The sequence below is a fragment of the Prunus dulcis genome, chromosome 4 (assembly GCF_902201215.1).
Source record: "Prunus dulcis chromosome 4, ALMONDv2, whole genome shotgun sequence".
Lineage (NCBI taxonomy): Eukaryota > Viridiplantae > Streptophyta > Magnoliopsida > Rosales > Rosaceae > Prunus > Prunus dulcis.
Genome location: NC_047653.1, coordinates 13,751,683 through 13,767,479, shown reverse-complemented (window position 1 = coordinate 13,767,479; position 15,797 = coordinate 13,751,683). Strand labels below are relative to the sequence as shown.

General features: G+C 36.3%; 3 protein-coding genes across 7 annotated transcripts; 1 reads left to right on the top strand and 2 right to left on the bottom strand.

Annotated features, from left to right (window-relative positions):
- The first annotated feature begins 587 nt into the window (after positions 1–587).
- Positions 588–1,881, top strand: LOC117624601 (protein translation factor SUI1 homolog). 2 transcript variants are annotated; one of them, XM_034355946.1, is made up of 2 exons: positions 588–699; positions 1,244–1,881. In XM_034355946.1, exon 2 carries the CDS (start codon positions 1,285–1,287, stop codon positions 1,621–1,623), a length of 339 nt encoding a protein of 112 aa, XP_034211837.1. In that variant the 5' UTR covers positions 588–699; positions 1,244–1,284; the 3' UTR covers positions 1,624–1,881. The 2 variants fall into 2 exon arrangements, with proteins under 2 accessions (XP_034211837.1, XP_034211836.1); XM_034355945.1 differs by having other exon boundaries at positions 594–747.
- A 334-nt stretch (positions 1,882–2,215) lies between these two features.
- LOC117624599 (calcium-dependent protein kinase 2-like) lies at positions 2,216–7,283 on the bottom strand. 2 transcript variants are annotated; one of them, XM_034355940.1, is made up of 8 exons: positions 6,112–7,213; positions 4,711–4,854; positions 4,446–4,598; positions 3,620–3,735; positions 3,298–3,465; positions 3,084–3,211; positions 2,654–2,753; positions 2,216–2,576 (listed from the first exon to the last, which is right to left on the bottom strand). In XM_034355940.1, the coding sequence occupies exons 1-8, from the start codon at positions 6,863–6,865 to the stop codon at positions 2,502–2,504; spliced, it is 1,638 nt and encodes a 545-aa protein (XP_034211831.1). In that variant the 5' UTR covers positions 6,866–7,213; the 3' UTR covers positions 2,216–2,501. The 2 variants fall into 2 exon arrangements, with proteins under 2 accessions (XP_034211831.1, XP_034211832.1); XM_034355941.1 differs by lacking the exon at positions 4,711–4,854 and having other exon boundaries at positions 2,330–2,576; positions 6,112–7,283.
- Positions 7,284–11,085: 3,802 nt separating this feature from the next.
- Positions 11,086–15,337, bottom strand: LOC117624600 (uncharacterized protein C2orf16-like). Of its 3 annotated transcripts, none has more exons than XM_034355942.1 (4): positions 14,918–15,329; positions 12,251–13,545; positions 11,488–11,718; positions 11,086–11,363 (listed from the first exon to the last, which is right to left on the bottom strand). In XM_034355942.1, exons 2-4 carry the CDS (start codon positions 13,519–13,521, stop codon positions 11,234–11,236), a joined length of 1,632 nt encoding a protein of 543 aa, XP_034211833.1. In that variant the 5' UTR covers positions 13,522–13,545; positions 14,918–15,329; the 3' UTR covers positions 11,086–11,233. The 3 variants fall into 3 exon arrangements, with proteins under 3 accessions (XP_034211833.1, XP_034211834.1, XP_034211835.1); XM_034355943.1 differs by lacking the exon at positions 14,918–15,329 and having other exon boundaries at positions 12,251–13,089; positions 13,197–13,441; XM_034355944.1 differs by lacking the exon at positions 11,086–11,363 and adding an exon at positions 11,808–11,896 and having other exon boundaries at positions 11,607–11,718; positions 12,251–13,546; positions 14,918–15,337.
- Positions 15,338–15,797: the final 460 nt, after the last annotated feature.

Sequence of the window (15,797 nt, the reverse complement as noted above, 5' to 3'; positions counted from 1 at the left end):
TTTCACACTATGAACTAATTGCTTTTTGTTTGTGTGCTAAATAGATTCCTAATTTTAGTTAATGTTATTTGGATGGTGACTAATTTAGTCATAAGAATGGAATTAGGCATGCCGAATTTAATCAGTCTCTCTCTGTTTTTTCTTTTGTGGCCAAATTTCTATCGCATAGCACCAATAATATCATTGGTATGAGGCATGACCAAAGTCATACGTACCTTAATATGCCAATTGGATGGATGGTCCGTGTTCCTCTTCTTTCTATAATGTTCCAGGTTCCATATTCTGGATTCTTCCTGGTGGGTGGGTCCCACACTCTTTCCTCTCCTGTCTATCTTCCACCGAATTTCCCTCTTTGTTTTTTTGCATGGAATTTGCCAGTTTGAGGATGGGTGGGTGCGTTCAATCTACGCGTTCCCTCCATCAATTAAACACTTTTTTTTTCTTTTTTCTTTTTTTTTTTTTGGCACTCGCCTGCATGATTTCTACCCTGCCCAGTCCCAGACACTCTATTTCAACCGTACACGTGTATAATTAAGTTGTCCTAATCCTAATCCAATCGAACTCCAGCTTAGCTTTACCATGGTTTGTTGAATCTGTGGTTGAGGCGCTACCGCCAACAGCCCTCCATGCTTATATATAAGGGCCCGAAGGCTCTCTGTTTTCTTCCATCCTCATCTCCAAAGCAGCTTTTCTTTTTGGGTAAGGTTCCCCAACAACGCCTTAACCTTTTCAACTTTCATTCTTCTGGTACGATCAATTACTTCCTGCTTTCTGCTAAATATATATGATGACTTCTTTCGGCTGTGTTTGATCTCCTTCTTTTATGTGATGTCTTTGTGAATATTATTGATGCTTCTGTCTACAAGATGTTTGATTGCTTGCACCAATTCATGTGGACTTGGATACAAATTCAATACATGCATCATGTTGCATGTTTCCAATCATTTTTATTATGTGTGTCTTTTAAGATTTAAACAAAACCCACGTACAATTTTTCTTTTTGATAAAAGTTCTTACATACATACATGTAGCTGCAACGCGTCATTCTGAGCAACAGATCGGGCTCAGAGTCTGTCACGTGATCCGTTATTACGAGACAGATAGATGTTGTATACACTTTTATAATCAAATTCAAGAATTTCTTTAGTTGGAATGGAGGGAATCATTATTGATTGATTACATGATCGTTGATATTGAAGGGAGGACTAACAACAAATTTGTTCTTTTCGGTGTGTTTTTTCAGCTCAATTTGTTTAGATTTTCAATCCAAACAAAAGTACATATATGGTTGAACTAGACGTCCAGATCCCAACTGCTTTTGACCCGTTCGCCGAAGCCAAAGACGCGGATGCCCCCGGAGCCAAGGAGTATGTGCATATCCGGGTGCAGCAGAGAAATGGAAAGAAGTGCCTGACAACAGTTCAAGGGCTGAAGAAAGACTTCAGCTACGAGAAGATCCTTAAGGATCTGAAAAAAGAGTTCTGCTGCAACGGCAATGTTGTCCAGGACAAAGAGCTTGGCAAGATAATTCAGCTCCAAGGGGATCAACGCAAGAACGTGCTTCAGTTTCTTGTTCAGGCCAAGATTGTGAAGAAGGAGCGGATAAAGATGCATGGTTTTTGAAGACTTGAGTTTGGAAATTGGAGGGAAGGGGCTTAAAATTTGATTAGTTTTGCTACCCTTGTTTTATGTGCTAGCTCTCCTAATAGTCCCTGCACTGGCTCCGGAAAATCTGTAATAACAGAAGAAGTGTCTATATACATGTGGAATTTATAGACTTCTCTCCTTGTTGGAGTAATTCTGTGCTTAGTCTTTTTTTGCTTTCTCTTTTGTTGTTGATGGTGATTTCTGTTGAATGTTATGGGACTTCATTTTTCATCTGCCCAGTTGGTATTGGTCATCGATCAAATGCATGTTTGTGTTTGGAGAACTTGGGTTGAGGAACAATGTAGTAGTTCACTAGAATTCGATGTGACAAATTCTTCCCAATCAAGGCTTATCCAGAAGTAGCAGGATCATCTATTCATTTTTACAAACTAGATATTCGTTTTATAGTCTTTCTCTTCTCGATGTCCTAAGTAAAATGTCCTAAGTTCGAATCCATCTCCCAGTTTTCTCAAGAGAGTGAAAAACGAAACCTTCATTTGTAACCAAGTGTTAAAAGATATGTGAAAAGATGCACATATCAGTTAGGCACCGACCCATCCATGCAAGCTAAAACTAAATAGCTTTCTCTTCATTGATTCCTCGAAATATCAACATACTAAAATAAAGTCAACAAAACAAAGATGAATACAACATAAATAAAGATGGTGGCTCTATGCGCTTGTAACTCAAAACCAATTCAAGTAAAGGCTTCATTGGTAACTATCAAGGACTGCTGGAAAGCAATTGGAAGCAAGTATTACCCACTCATATGGTTCAAAGTCCCCTTGAATTTACACATATTTCAAAGAGTGGAACTTATGGTTTGCAGCAGTCGGAGAATGGAATCATAAACTCTAGAATAGCTTGGCCTGCGGTTGCGTTCCACTTCTCATCATCGTGGAGAACTCCTCGTAGTTGATCCTACCATCCTGTAAGCCCAACATAATTGAATACTAATGTGCATGATAACGGAGAAAATGAATGATTTGTAAGGAGGTCAACTTACATTGTCTGTATCAACTTCAGATATTATTTCCCTAATTGTCTGGTCGTCACCCATTCCGTACTCTTTCATTGCTGATTCTAGCTCGTCTCTTGTGATAAAACTTTAATAAAGAACAAAGCATTAGCTAGTTAATAATCATTAATGGTTACCCAAATGCCTCATAAGCCTAATCCCATCCAGTTTCTTGGTGCTCGCTCATTCTGCTAGAACCCTGGTATATATTTGTGAAACTAATATCCAAATCAACTTGCCTCTCTAGACAAAATATCTTATTGTGCCTCTGTGCACCAAACTAATTCCAGATGCATGTTTCTCTTATACTCAACAATAAAGTTAAAATCCCAAGACATATCAATTGGTAATCATTTATAAAAAATTAGCGTCCAAGAATGTGCGGCCAATTCTTAGAGATTAAGAAGAAAAAACTTACCCACTATTATCCTTGTCAAAATATTGAAAGGCTTTGAAAAGATGCTCGTCCCTTTCTAGTCTGTGTCTATGCATTGTAGCAGTGATGAATTCAATGTAGTCAATTGCTCCACTCCCATCTACATCCGCCTGAAATGCAAAAAAGCTGAATGAGTTGGGTAGGATGCAAAAAGGTAACAAAAAGTTGGGGTAGTTTGAAGAAGTCAATAACTTACAGCTTCCATTAGCTGCTTGACTTCAGCCTCTGTAAGCTTAGAGCCAAGTCGAGCCAATCCTGACTTCAGTTCCTCGTAAGTGATGGTTCCACTGTTGTCAGTGTCCATGTTTGTAAACATTGCCTTCAGCCCATGGATTTCTTCTTCAGAAAGATTTTCGGCAATAACCTATAATCATATTCATAAATTGTATACTGTATTAGAAGGGAAGCACAACCAGATCCAATGTATGTACTTCTGTAGCGACTCATGCCCTTATATAATGCTTCGCAGATTAAAAAAATGAAAGTACTCCATGTGAGAGACCTCTGGATAAATATACCTTCAATGCAAGTTTTTTCAATTTGTTCATTGCTCTGAACTGCTTCATCCTAGAAAGCACTGCACTGTCTATGGGTTTGTCTGACGCTTCTCCACCTTCTTTGATCCATGGATGCTCTAAGTTGGCCATCCAAATTCAAAAGTTTCAGTTAGATGAGAAATCTACCACACATAATCCAAGTAAAGTATTAAAGAAAAGGGAAAGGATTTTGCAAGAATGACAATCTACCATGAATAGTAGTTACAGGAATAAAGGAACTGTACTTTTGAAAAGATGACTCTGCTATCAATATGAGCCTATTATTAGAAATGAGTCCTGGTCATTACCATACTCAATACAGCTTTTTACTTATTGAAAATCCAGATTTTTTGTTGACCGGAAGAAAAATAAGAATTTATCTTTTCACAAAGAAATGTCAAAGATATGTATTAAATTTTATATTAAATTTGAAATACGGTGTAATTTTTTAAGCAAGGCACTAATATGTGTCATATGTGAAATGTGTGCATATGTTGTCATAATCTTGCTTTCTAGGGTAACTACATTGTCTTCTTCCAAAACCAAAAACAAAAGACTGCAACACTCGTAGCTTCTCTTGGATAATTTGTGGATACAGCACCTAACTAGTTCCATATTTTGATTATGAAACCTCACTTAAAGAAGGAACTTATCTTTGATTACCTTGTAATCACGCACAAGTGAAGGGATAAGTAAAAATAAAATGCAATTGTTTAAAGCCACACTAAGAGATTCAAAACCATTGTTGGGGAAAAAAAAAAAAAAAAAAACTTTACTTGGGCACAATTGTGGCTTAAGAGATTTGTACCTAAAACCTGAGCTGAAGTAATTCGTTTTTTAGGGTCCTGTGTAAGCATCTTCCGGACTAGGTCCTTGGCACTGCTTGATATAGATGGCCATGGTGAACTTGCAAAGTCAATCTCTCCCTCCAATATGGCATCAAATATCCCCTTCTCCGTTTCTGTATCAGTCATTAAAAGCTATTGATCAAACCAACATGAAAGATACAGAACCCGTAAGTAGTACAAAATCTTACAATGTTAAACAAAACAAGTATAGAAGTGTTCTTTTACCAGCCCAAAATGGAGGCACTCCACTCAGTAAAATATACAATATAACTCCAGCGCTCCAAATATCTATTTCCTTGCCATATCTGCGTCGCAGTACTTCAGGAGCAACATAGTATGCACTTCCAACTATATCACGATACACCTTCCCTGACAAGAGATTGCCACGGAAAGATATATGAATAGCTATGCTACAAGTGGATGCATATGAAACGGAATAAAGATAAATGTTCACTAAAAGGCTAATAGTTGTCAAGCATACTACATATATCTGCAGTCATGACAAAGAAAATACAGAATCCACACCTTGCTAGTTTTAAAAGACAAAAGAAATGATACCAAAATGACTATAGGAGTTGAGTTTCTCATTAAGAAAACAATCTAGATCTTAAGAGTATCACAATATGTTTCCATGATGCCATCTTAAGGGATAACTATGAATTCCATGAGACTACAGAATATTGTAGGAAGGTGTGCAAATCAGATTATAAAATTTGGCTAGTTCCAAAAGTACTCGGTTCAACAAAACTGTTAAAATATAAATTCTAATAACAGTGTTAAACAAATTAATGTTAACTTAAATGTGGGAAAACTACAGGTCCGGACTCCATACAGAAACATAATGTGGCTCAGATTATTGTTCAAAGATCATGCTACAGAATTACGACTGCAGACGTGTCCTTAATTGAAGACTCATCTCTTTCCCCCTTCTCCATTTACTTCTTATGTTCCATGACACTTTTTTGAACTCTCATCTCACTTCCAAGAAAAGAATGGAAGCCAATATGGAAATATGGCAGTAGAAACATGTTTGGTGTAGTGTGTATCATGTTTTAAACCTGGCACAATAATATAAATTCAAAGCAGTGATTTCTAAATTGATGAAATTCATTCCAGTCTGCCTTCCTGAAAAAAAGCTCTGTTTTATCTGCCATTGTTAAAGCTAATAAACTCAATATTTAGAAGAAAGTTTTGATAAAGTGCCTATCTACCATCTCAATTGCCAGCTAAACATGCCCTGGTTACCATCACTACTTTTTAAAACAACATGATCTAATCTTCTGCCAGATATACTTAATATCCTATGAAATCCAACTATGTTCTGAATTGACTTTGGGCACGAGTTTAGTATTAAATTATTAGAAACATCATTTAGAATGCAACTGAATTCTAGATGAAAAAAAAATTGTTTAGATCGAAGACTATTCTGCATTATTCACCCAAAAACTATCATTGCTGTGATATAAATCAATATTGAGTGCCTTCCACTTTAATGTCCTCGTGAAAAGTAGTAAACTTTCAAGCAAGTAAAGTAACTATCCAATGATCTATTTTTAAAAATAAAAAAATAAAAAAAATAAAAACAGAGCCACAAATGACCAAAAGAAAGAAATTAGCCAAATTTACCTTCTTCAATGAAAACTGATAACCCAAAATCTGTAGCCTTCAGAAGTGCATTCTCATCCTTGCTAGACAGCAAGAAATTCTCCGGCTTGAGGTCCCTATGCATCACCCCCATAAAATGACAGATGTTTACAACATTAACAATTGCCCTGCATATTGAAGAAGCTGCTCTTTCACTATAATGACCTTTGGCAATGATTCTATCAAAGAGTTCACCACCTGCACACAGCTCCATACAAACATGCACAGATTGCTTGTCCTCATAGCAACCCTTGAATTCTACAATGTTGGGCTGCCCACTCAAATGCTGCATAATCTGAATCTCTCTCTTAATATCCTCCTTGTCATTCTTGGTGACAAGCTTCCTCTTTGAGATTGACTTGCAAGCATATTTATTGCCAGTTGAATTCTCAGTGCATAGGTAAGTCACACCAAATTGACCTCTGCCCAATTCTTTACCAATAGTGTAGTGCTGCTTAACATCCTCATATGGTTTGCCAAGAATTGTGTCTGGCCTGTAAACTGGTTTGGGGCTCTTGACTGGAACAGATGGCTTCCATGCTGGTTGGGGTTCTTGCTGGGCTGCTGCCGACCCACGTTTTTCAGGTAACTGGTGGTGGGCTTGCTGAGCAGAGGCTTTGGGTTGGTGAGCAACAGGTTCATGAGGTTTCTGGTAGTGTGCCCCAGCCCCCCCTCCTGATCTGTAACCGTTATATTGTGGCTCTGAATCTTTGCTTTTGCTTAGACACTTACCCATTTGTTGTTATTGCTCAAATACAACTATGCTGAAATTGCAGGAATAAGAGCAAACGGGTTTGGATCAGAAACTCAGAAGTAGAACATAAATTGAATATTCCTAGGAATGGAAAAGACCCAAATGCAAATGGGAACTTATGAAGATTATGCTGAAATATAATAAAATTCAGAGGATGAGAAAGCAAAAGAATTTTGGATCAGAAATTATATAACAGCTGAACTAAAAGTTGCTAATTTAAGGAAAAGGTCGAGAGAGAGAGAGAGAGAGAGAGAGAGCCCAGATGAGGATTTGGAGAAATTTATTGCAGAGCATGTGATAAAGAAGGGAATTTGGGATTTCAGTTTGGACAGGGTTTTAAAGGATAAAGGATCAGACTTTCGGTGTTTGAGAAATGTAGAATACAAGGTAAAGTAGAGCTTGGTCAACTATTCAATGAAGTGGAATTGTCGAATTCATTTCAGGGCTTCCGAATTCCAATGAAAAGACAGAGACAGCGACTGGGCAGATGAAAACAGAAAAATTATAAATCTTTTTTCAATGTTTTGATATTCATCCAATAATGTTATACGCGTATTTTATCATTATCAATCAGAAATAACAAAATAGTGTTATTTTCGTTCCATCAAAATCCATCTCCTTAAATATTGGCTAAAGAATCAAAGTTGACTAATTTATTTATCATATCTTCTTTCTCAATATTCAAGTAGTTTATAAGATACAGATGGTGAAGGCTTGGACCTTGGAAGGCATTGAAGAGTGGCTGATATTTTGATTCAATGACACATCTAACATGGGTTTGGTTTGGATGGTATGTGATTCATCAACGGAAGGCAGTAAACTACCATTAACCCCAATTTTAAATGCATTAAACATTTTAGTAAAACCCACTTTGCACATGCATTGTAAAATATAAACAAAATAATTGAATCCTCTGGAATATAAAAATTGTTATTAATCAACTCACAAAACACAAAGACCAATCAAGAAGAAGACCATAATTAGCCATCGGAGAAAAAGACTACATTTACAAAGTCTATGATGACCAAATTCATTAATATCAAAGTGTCAAGGGAACTCTTGATGCTAATTCAATCATGGTTGCTCTTTTTGGTCCATTGTTTTATGCTTTTATGAAGAGATTGTCTACACCATAATATTAGAGGAATTTAAAGGATTTAAAATTTAACTACCATATTATATAATGTGACAAATGCAAAGTAAGGTAGTCGATTTTTTTTTCTTCTTTGGATAATAGAGAAGGGGGATTTAATTTTGAGATATTTAGTGATATACCCATTTCTAGCACTAATATTATAAATAAACTCTACACAATTGAATTCCTATAAACAAACCCAAAAAAAATCCAAAAAATGATAGCTAGCCTTATTGAATTTAATATTGATTATTAAATTACTTTGATGCCCTATTGAGTGCTTTGGGTATTTTTATGAGATTTTGGGGTTGGGCTTGTTTTAAGAAATTGATGGCAGTTTTGTAATTTATAAGAAGTTAAAAGCTTTTTTGTTATGTTGTAAATGGGCTTTGGGTGTGTTTCTAAAGTCTATTTTATATAGGGTATTTTTATAATTTGGGCCCCCATATTGGGTATAATAGTGAATCTCCCTTTAATTTTAGACGTCTTCGAACAAAATGGACAACATTATCACTAGACTAATAGTTAATTGGTTTATGTATGTCGACTCAAGAAGATGAGTAATTATAGAGTGGTCGTTGGAGTGTGACAATTTACTATGGACACAAAACATTAGTGAAATTTTTTTATTTATGCATGTCACAATTTGACACATATACAAAATAAATGTATACATACATGTTAAACTGTGACTCGCAAACGAGAAAAGAGACAAATATTTTCCCTATAATAAACTTCTTCAACCTTAATACCCAAATTGCAAAAATGGGAATTGTGCATCACAAGGTTAAACATGGTCATGAACATGGGAATTCTCAAGCCATGCGATCAATTTAGGGATTGAAACTAAGTGGGACTCAAATGGAGCATGTATCATGCAAAAAAGATGTAGAGAGTATAGAGAAACACTTGTGTGAAACGAGGATAGCAAAACAATGTTATTCTCGACTAATCACGACTTATTATGCGTGATAAATTTTTTACGTGTCAATATATGATTGATTGGGTTGGGATAGCAAAACTGCGATATTCATATCTCAAACAAGTTTTTCTTTTATTGGATTGGACACGTGGCCACATGGGCATTTGTCGTGATTTGGATAGGAAACAGGAAGCAGAAAACGTGTGCATCGGTACATGGTGGCGGGACCACCAATGGGTTTTTCTCTACCAAGTCTGCTGAACAATTCATGAAATAATTGCAACTTTGAAAGGAAAATGGACGTTTGCAAATTGCAAGTACGCGTTTTTGAATGCTATATGCTTGTGCTTCCACACGCTTTGAAGCAATGACCCAGTTTGCCATGCCCAAATCCCAAACACGAAGGAAAGTCCCTTCTCTCTCTTAGAAGCATCACAAAAAATAAATATAAAAAAAGGAGTGAGAGTTTCATAGAAACATAATTGTGGGAATGAGATGCTCAGGACGGTTGCCACGTATGTAACTGCCAAATTCTACTAACCGTTAATACATATTAAATTAGCGAACATTACCAAAATCAACGATTGAGAATCATTCACACACATGAGTGCGTACCAAATATTCATATTTTTCTCGTGGGAATAGATAATGTGTGGGAAAAGGTATTGGGTGTGCTGATGTTGGGCTTATTATTGAGTTTTGCTGGCATAAAGATCCAAGGTTTTGAGTAAAAACCCTAAGAAGTTTTCAGAAGCAACAAAAACTAACAGTAATGTAGCTTGCAAGCAAAAATTATGTAGCTCAGCAGCAGCTGCCTCAGGCCCTCAGGCATTGTGTGTTTCTCATGCAACTTTTTTTCATCATCACGTCTTGTAGCACGTCATTCTGTGTGTTTGTTTGTGCTTTTTCTAAAGTTGGATTTATATAGGGCTGAGAGGTTTTTGTTTCCAATATACATAACAAAAATTAAGAAAGTAGACCTTTTCGGCTTTTGATTTTGTGATTGCTTCACATATTTCCCACATGATACCTACAAAAGAATCGATCTTGCATTTCATATGAGTCGAACTTAATTAAGATATTAACTGATAAAGTGAAGAGCAATACTATTAGATCAAAAGTTGGCTTATCGATACTTAAAAAGCAAGTATTTTACATGTATAAACGTGTTAGGGCACAACAAATTGAATAATGATTAACATGATTAGTTAGCGCTTAGCACTAGTTATTTTTGTTGAGAAGTTCGTAAGCACTACATTAAACGTGATTTATTCATTTGCTTTAGTCAACTCCCACCCCAAAAGTTGCTAATGATCATGACCGATCCACTAAGACAAAAATCATTGTCTCTAATCTTCCATATTTTAATCGCCAAGATGGCCAGGCTTGTACCAACCATTATAATCACCCTACCTCTATATTTATTTGTTTTCACTACCAGAGATTAAGGGCTCGTTAGAGAGTGATTTTAGAAAGGCTAAAATCATTTATGGGGAGAAACACCTCCCACGTTCTTCTTTATGTAATCACTTTAAGTGATTTTAAGTGATTCTCAAAAACCACTTAAAATGATCAAATGGAGAAGTGATTTTCTATAAAAGTGATTATTGACCTATCCAAAATCACTCTCAAATGAGCTGTAAGTGATAACCTCTCCTAATACCATTTGTACCAACACCAGAATAAATCCTTACCAAAAAAAACAAAAACAAAAACAAAAACCAGAATAAATTAAAATAAAAGACAGACTTATCTTAGTGCACCTTACGAGATCTTTATTTCATTTTCTTTCAGAAAATTAGATTTAAAAAATTGGCATCCATATTCTTTTCTAGACAAAAATCCAATAACGTGTTTTGGTCGGATAAGTATAACCATTGACCAATCAGACAGTTGTCTTATAGGGGTTGATGACTCGGTGTAAAACTACCTCATTGGCATATACCTACCCTTATCACAGTAGTTAATCTTTTAAAATATGTAGAAACGTTGAGTCTGATTAATTTGTTTACATTCAAGTTTAAACTTATTCAGACCAACTGGTTTGTTTGAATCTTTGACCCATTTAATCTCCACAAAGGAGATGAAATGGGGGAAACATTGATCCATTGAAGTAATATAGAAATAAAGAAAGCACCAGAAAAATGAAGAGAAAAAAGCTTTTTTTTTTTTTTTCTGAGGTGTATTTGATGTGTGATAAATTTTGAAGAACAATGTGATGGGCAGAACTAACTTCAAAAAGGAAAATTAACCAACTGAAAAGAGCTGTGATAAAGCTGAGTTTCATGCCCCCTCAAGTTTTGGATTTCTCCACAAGAATAATCCGACCATTCCACTCAGTCTCATCTAGAGCTCTGATTGCTGCATCGGCATCTTCATCCCTTTCCAAGGTCAAGAATCCGAATCCACGTGAATCTCCAGACCTAAGAAGAACATAATATGCATAAAAAAAACTCAACTCAAAGAAGAAAGCAATAGAATGCATCATCAAGTATCAATGTCAAACGCCTCATTGCTATCGTATGCAAGTATAAACTGCACAATTACCTTTTGTCTCTAACAATACGAACATCTCGTACTCGGCCATACCTAGAAAACTTCCTTTCCAGATCTCTCTCTGTAGTCAAAAAGCTAAAACCTGCAACAAATAAATTTCTTCCAGGTTTCCCTAATCCAGTTTTCCTATTAGGCGGTGGTGACCATGGTTTCCTTCTAGGAGATCGGTGACGAGAATGATTCTTTGGAGAAGGGGACCTTTGCATTGGAGAATGTCTTCCCCTATTGTAAGTTAAAGGACAAAATATTAGGGGACCAAACTAGATGATAAAGAGACAGAGAGACAGATGGATAGATGGACAGATAAAGACCTTTGCCACAACCGAAGAGTGAAAGGTCCACTCATTAAGCTCCATATCCATTTAATTTTAAAACCTTGTACCATTCAATGTACAGAATCCTGAGTTAACAGTAATGCATATGAATTAGGGATAAGGAATCTTTTTGACATATTTCACAAGAACAAGAAAAATTGTTCATAGAGAGCTAGTTCCCACCATATATGATGTTTGATGAAGGTTTGATGTGTTAAAATCATATTTTCAGGAATTTGGGCAGAAACATAGGTGTTTCAAAAATGCAGTTTTCTAACTGCTGACTTGGTCATTGGATGGGAGTACCAAATGAAAGAGATAAACCAAAACTTTCACTTTCAGATGTCTTACAACTTGTTCAAATTATTAAATTGTTGCCATTTGAAACTGATACTAGTAGAATTTGAACATAAGATAACACAGAGGCTATAGAAGTTAACCTTGTCGGTCTATGATGAGCTCTTGAATATGGGGACCTTGATCGAGATCTCTCACGATAAGCCCTCTGGTAACCATAAGAATCTCTATGCCGAATGGGTGATCGTGACTCCAATCTGTCCCTTCTCCCATGATTTGATTGTGAGCGATGGGACCTTGGGGGTGAGCGATGGGACCTTGGGGGTGAGCGACGGGACCTTCGAGGTGAGTGATACGACCTTGGGGGTGAGTGATACGACCTTGGGGGTGAGGCATGCGACCTTGGGGGTGACCCATGCGACCTTGGAGATGCAGATATGTGCTTCAGAGCAGAACTATCCCTGTGGTGGGAAAATTGTCGAATGCCCTGTGTAGGCGGGAGATAATGATCAAGTGAAGAAATATGTTGGCTATGTGACCTTGGTGCAAGTGATTGGTCTTGAGAACCTTGATGAGAAGGCAAATGCTCATGGTTATTGGGGAAGTGGCATGATGAAGGAGAGTCTTCAGGCGAAAGTGACATTTGTCTTTTTATTCTAGGAGATATTGATCCTCTGGCGATTCTGCCGAGAGATTGAATATCAGAATTGCTGATGCCTGGATTATTGTTCTGACCTGGCGACTCATCTTTCTTATTTTCATTATCCCACCTGTGCAACTTAGGAGATGATAACAATTGCTCTTTCCATTGACCACTAGCTTCCCTTTCTACTTCATGAATGGAAGACTTAACTGATTCATATTGTGACCTCTCGGAATAAATCATTTTCGCTCTTCCAGCATGAGGTACAGCAGTAGGCCTACCCATGTTAGAATCATCCTCTCCCACTCCCTGGTTTGCACGTTCTGTCAGAGGAGACTCCTGTGAATGAGCAGAATCTTCAGTTCCCATTTCAATATGGAAAGTTTGCGACTTAGATTGAGAGGAGGGATTAAGAAAATTACTGCCATGCAACTCATCCATCTCACCTTGGTAATGTTTATTGTCCTTGAATGGAGACTCAGTCCTCTCTCGCTCATGGGCAAATTTTGTTTCAATGGCACTGTCTTGATCAGATTCAGTTGGGACAGGGCAAGATTTTTCCGGAAGAGATTCTGAAATTTCATATTTGAAATCTACATCTGCATGGATTGAGGGGGGACTCTGTTGCTCATGTTGGATCACATCCTCATTGAAACAATCCCTTCTTTCAAAGCTCTTTTCATCAGCATAACGATAAGCCTTTTCTACGTTATCAACTGCAAAGTTAAGGTCTGATTCTCTAGCCAATGTTGAATCATCCATGTTTTCCATGTGCTCTCTAGTAAAACCAGTATCCCTGCAATTTATTGAATCATAATAAGTAATCAGCATAACATACATCTGTGCATACAACTGAAAGAGATCATATTCAAGTCCCGTGTGCAAATTTTGAGGCAGAACTGAATCATATGTAAACCAATTAAAACTGCTACTTGTAAACTATCATTTTGCAAAGCATAATTCCATTATATTTAGAATTGAAATGAGCACTTCTTTGTTACAACTGATAGAAATTGGTGGGGTCTCAATTCCCCTCTTAAGTCCACACCTTCACTCCAAAAGAAAGCGAACAAAAGATTACCATTGTAAAGGAACCTTTTCTAATATAATTGAAGCTAAACATGCCATCTAGAACAAGTTAGCATTGTGAAAAATATTAAAACGTTACTAATCCATTAGAATGCAAAAGATTAATCATGGTAACGACAAACATCAATATATAACAGTTTTCCAATTCAAGCCAAAAGGCACTACAACTCAAATTCTACACACGAGAATCAGGACACATTTTCACAGCTAGAATGATGTAGTAATTGCAATTTGGAACCATGTTTGGAGCATAACTACACAGAAACTATTCTCTTTATCCCTCACCAGTCTCATGCAGCTCTTCTCAAACCTTAATTTTCCCACTCTATGCCCTACACAACTGTAAGTAAAAGAATTCACAACCAAGTACAATTTATATATTCACCTGCAGACGCATCATTCGTAACTTTTTTCCAGTAACCATAAAAGTAGCCATACTTACAACTTCTGAATTCTTTCAATACGAATTGAACACAACCCCCTAAACTCTCTACATGCCAACTTCTTTCAATGATAACACTCCAAAACTAGAAAACCATTTCCAACATACTACTAAATACCACAGATAAAGCCATGTTCCACAATGTAGCGTTTTCACGTCATTCTATGGGAGCCCAAGACATCCCATCACAGCCCATATACAAGTGAAACAATTTTGCTGCAGTTTTTGATACCCATCATCTCAAAGACAATTATAACTTAACGAAAAACCAAAAGAACAATAATTTAAACAAAAAGATTGAAGCAACTAAATTTGAGAGCCTATGGTGTCCCATACCATCTCAGCATTTGTAAAAAAAGCCATGGCCCACAAACTTAACTGAAAAACAGAAACTTTATTCTGAATTCACAGTCGCTAACAAAGGTACCGATACGAAAATTTAATTCTGTACAAATATTAAAAATTAATACCCTACCCTCCTAAACGGACACAACATACAATCCAATTCAAGAGGAAAAAAGGGTATGTTCTCTTTTCTCTTCGTATTCCATAAAGAAGGAGAAACAATTGAACAGCAGCCTTATCTTTTTAATAAAAAATAATTATAAGTGATAAGAAAGTTGAGAAATTACGTACCTTTTGTGGATTTTTTATATGCGAATTTCGCTTCTTAAACACTGCTCCACAGATTGAGCTTCGACTGGTCGTTAATGGCTGAAAGCAGAACGGGAAGACGAAAGAAATTAAAAGGAATATTTTATGTTTTTGTCGGATCTATGGATGAACTCAAATAAAATTGAAAACTTGTTTTGGCGTCCGTTTCGGGTTTCTTCAAGCACCATGATAAAAAGTGTGAAGTTATTCTAGACACCAAAAATAAACTACCAAGTATCACAAAAATATCTCCTAAATAAAGTATAATTAATTAATTTTTTGGGAGACCTAATAAAATTGGGAAAAAAAATTCGATGTTAGGTCTCCCAAAAAAAAAGGGTCCCAATAAAATCGCATTATCCTTGATCTTTTTCAACATTTCAGAAGGGAAAAAGTTTGATGAGTTTGGTTTGGTGTGGGTATTCAATTTGTGTGTTAATAAGTCGTGTGGTAATTTTATATAGGTGCATGGTTTATCAAAAAATAAATAAAAATTCTTTATGGGTGTTTTTTTAAAATACAAATGGTAGTCTAAACTATAATAAAAGGGATTTCTCACACACACACTACTAAGATGTTATGAAATTCGAACATAAAATAACAAGTCTGAAAATTAAGACCCTTTCTATCGGGTTAGATGACTTTAATAGGTGTTTTTAAGTAAACCGTTGAGTGTCTATAGAATCCATTTAAACCAGTAGGCAAGCAGGACGACTGCACAGGGCCTCCAAAAATTTGGGGTCTCCAAAATTTTTAAGCCTACTTATAAAATAAACCAAAAAAGGCCCTTTACTTATCTAGACTCACTTTTTGAATCTAGAGGACCTTTTGACAAAAGAAAACAAGAAAATGGGCCTCTTTT

What these genes read in the sequence shown, in the direction of transcription:
- LOC117624601 (XM_034355946.1), top strand. Translation starts at nt 1,285, where the DNA reads ATGGTTGAACTAGACGTCCAGATCCCAACTGCTTTTGACCCGTTCGCC.
- LOC117624599 (XM_034355940.1), bottom strand. Translation starts at nt 6,865, where the DNA reads ATGGGTAAGTGTCTAAGCAAAAGCAAAGATTCAGAGCCACAATATAAC. An exon ending in ATCAGTTTTCATTGAAGAAG is followed by an intron (nt 4,855 to 6,111) that starts GTAAATTTGGCT and finishes ATCTCTTGTCAG; the next exon opens with GGAAGGTGTATCGTGATATA. An exon ending in TTTGACAAGGATAATAGTGG is followed by an intron (nt 2,754 to 3,083) that starts GTAAGTTTTTTC and finishes TCTTTATTAAAG; the next exon opens with TTTTATCACAAGAGACGAGC.
- LOC117624600 (XM_034355942.1), bottom strand. Translation starts at nt 13,521, where the DNA reads ATGGAAAACATGGATGATTCAACATTGGCTAGAGAATCAGACCTTAAC. An exon ending in GCTCATCATAGACCGACAAG is followed by an intron (nt 11,719 to 12,250) that starts GTTAACTTCTAT and finishes AACTTACAATAG; the next exon opens with GGGAAGACATTCTCCAATGC. An exon ending in CGTATTGTTAGAGACAAAAG is followed by an intron (nt 11,364 to 11,487) that starts GTAATTGTGCAG and finishes TGTTCTTCTTAG; the next exon opens with GTCTGGAGATTCACGTGGAT.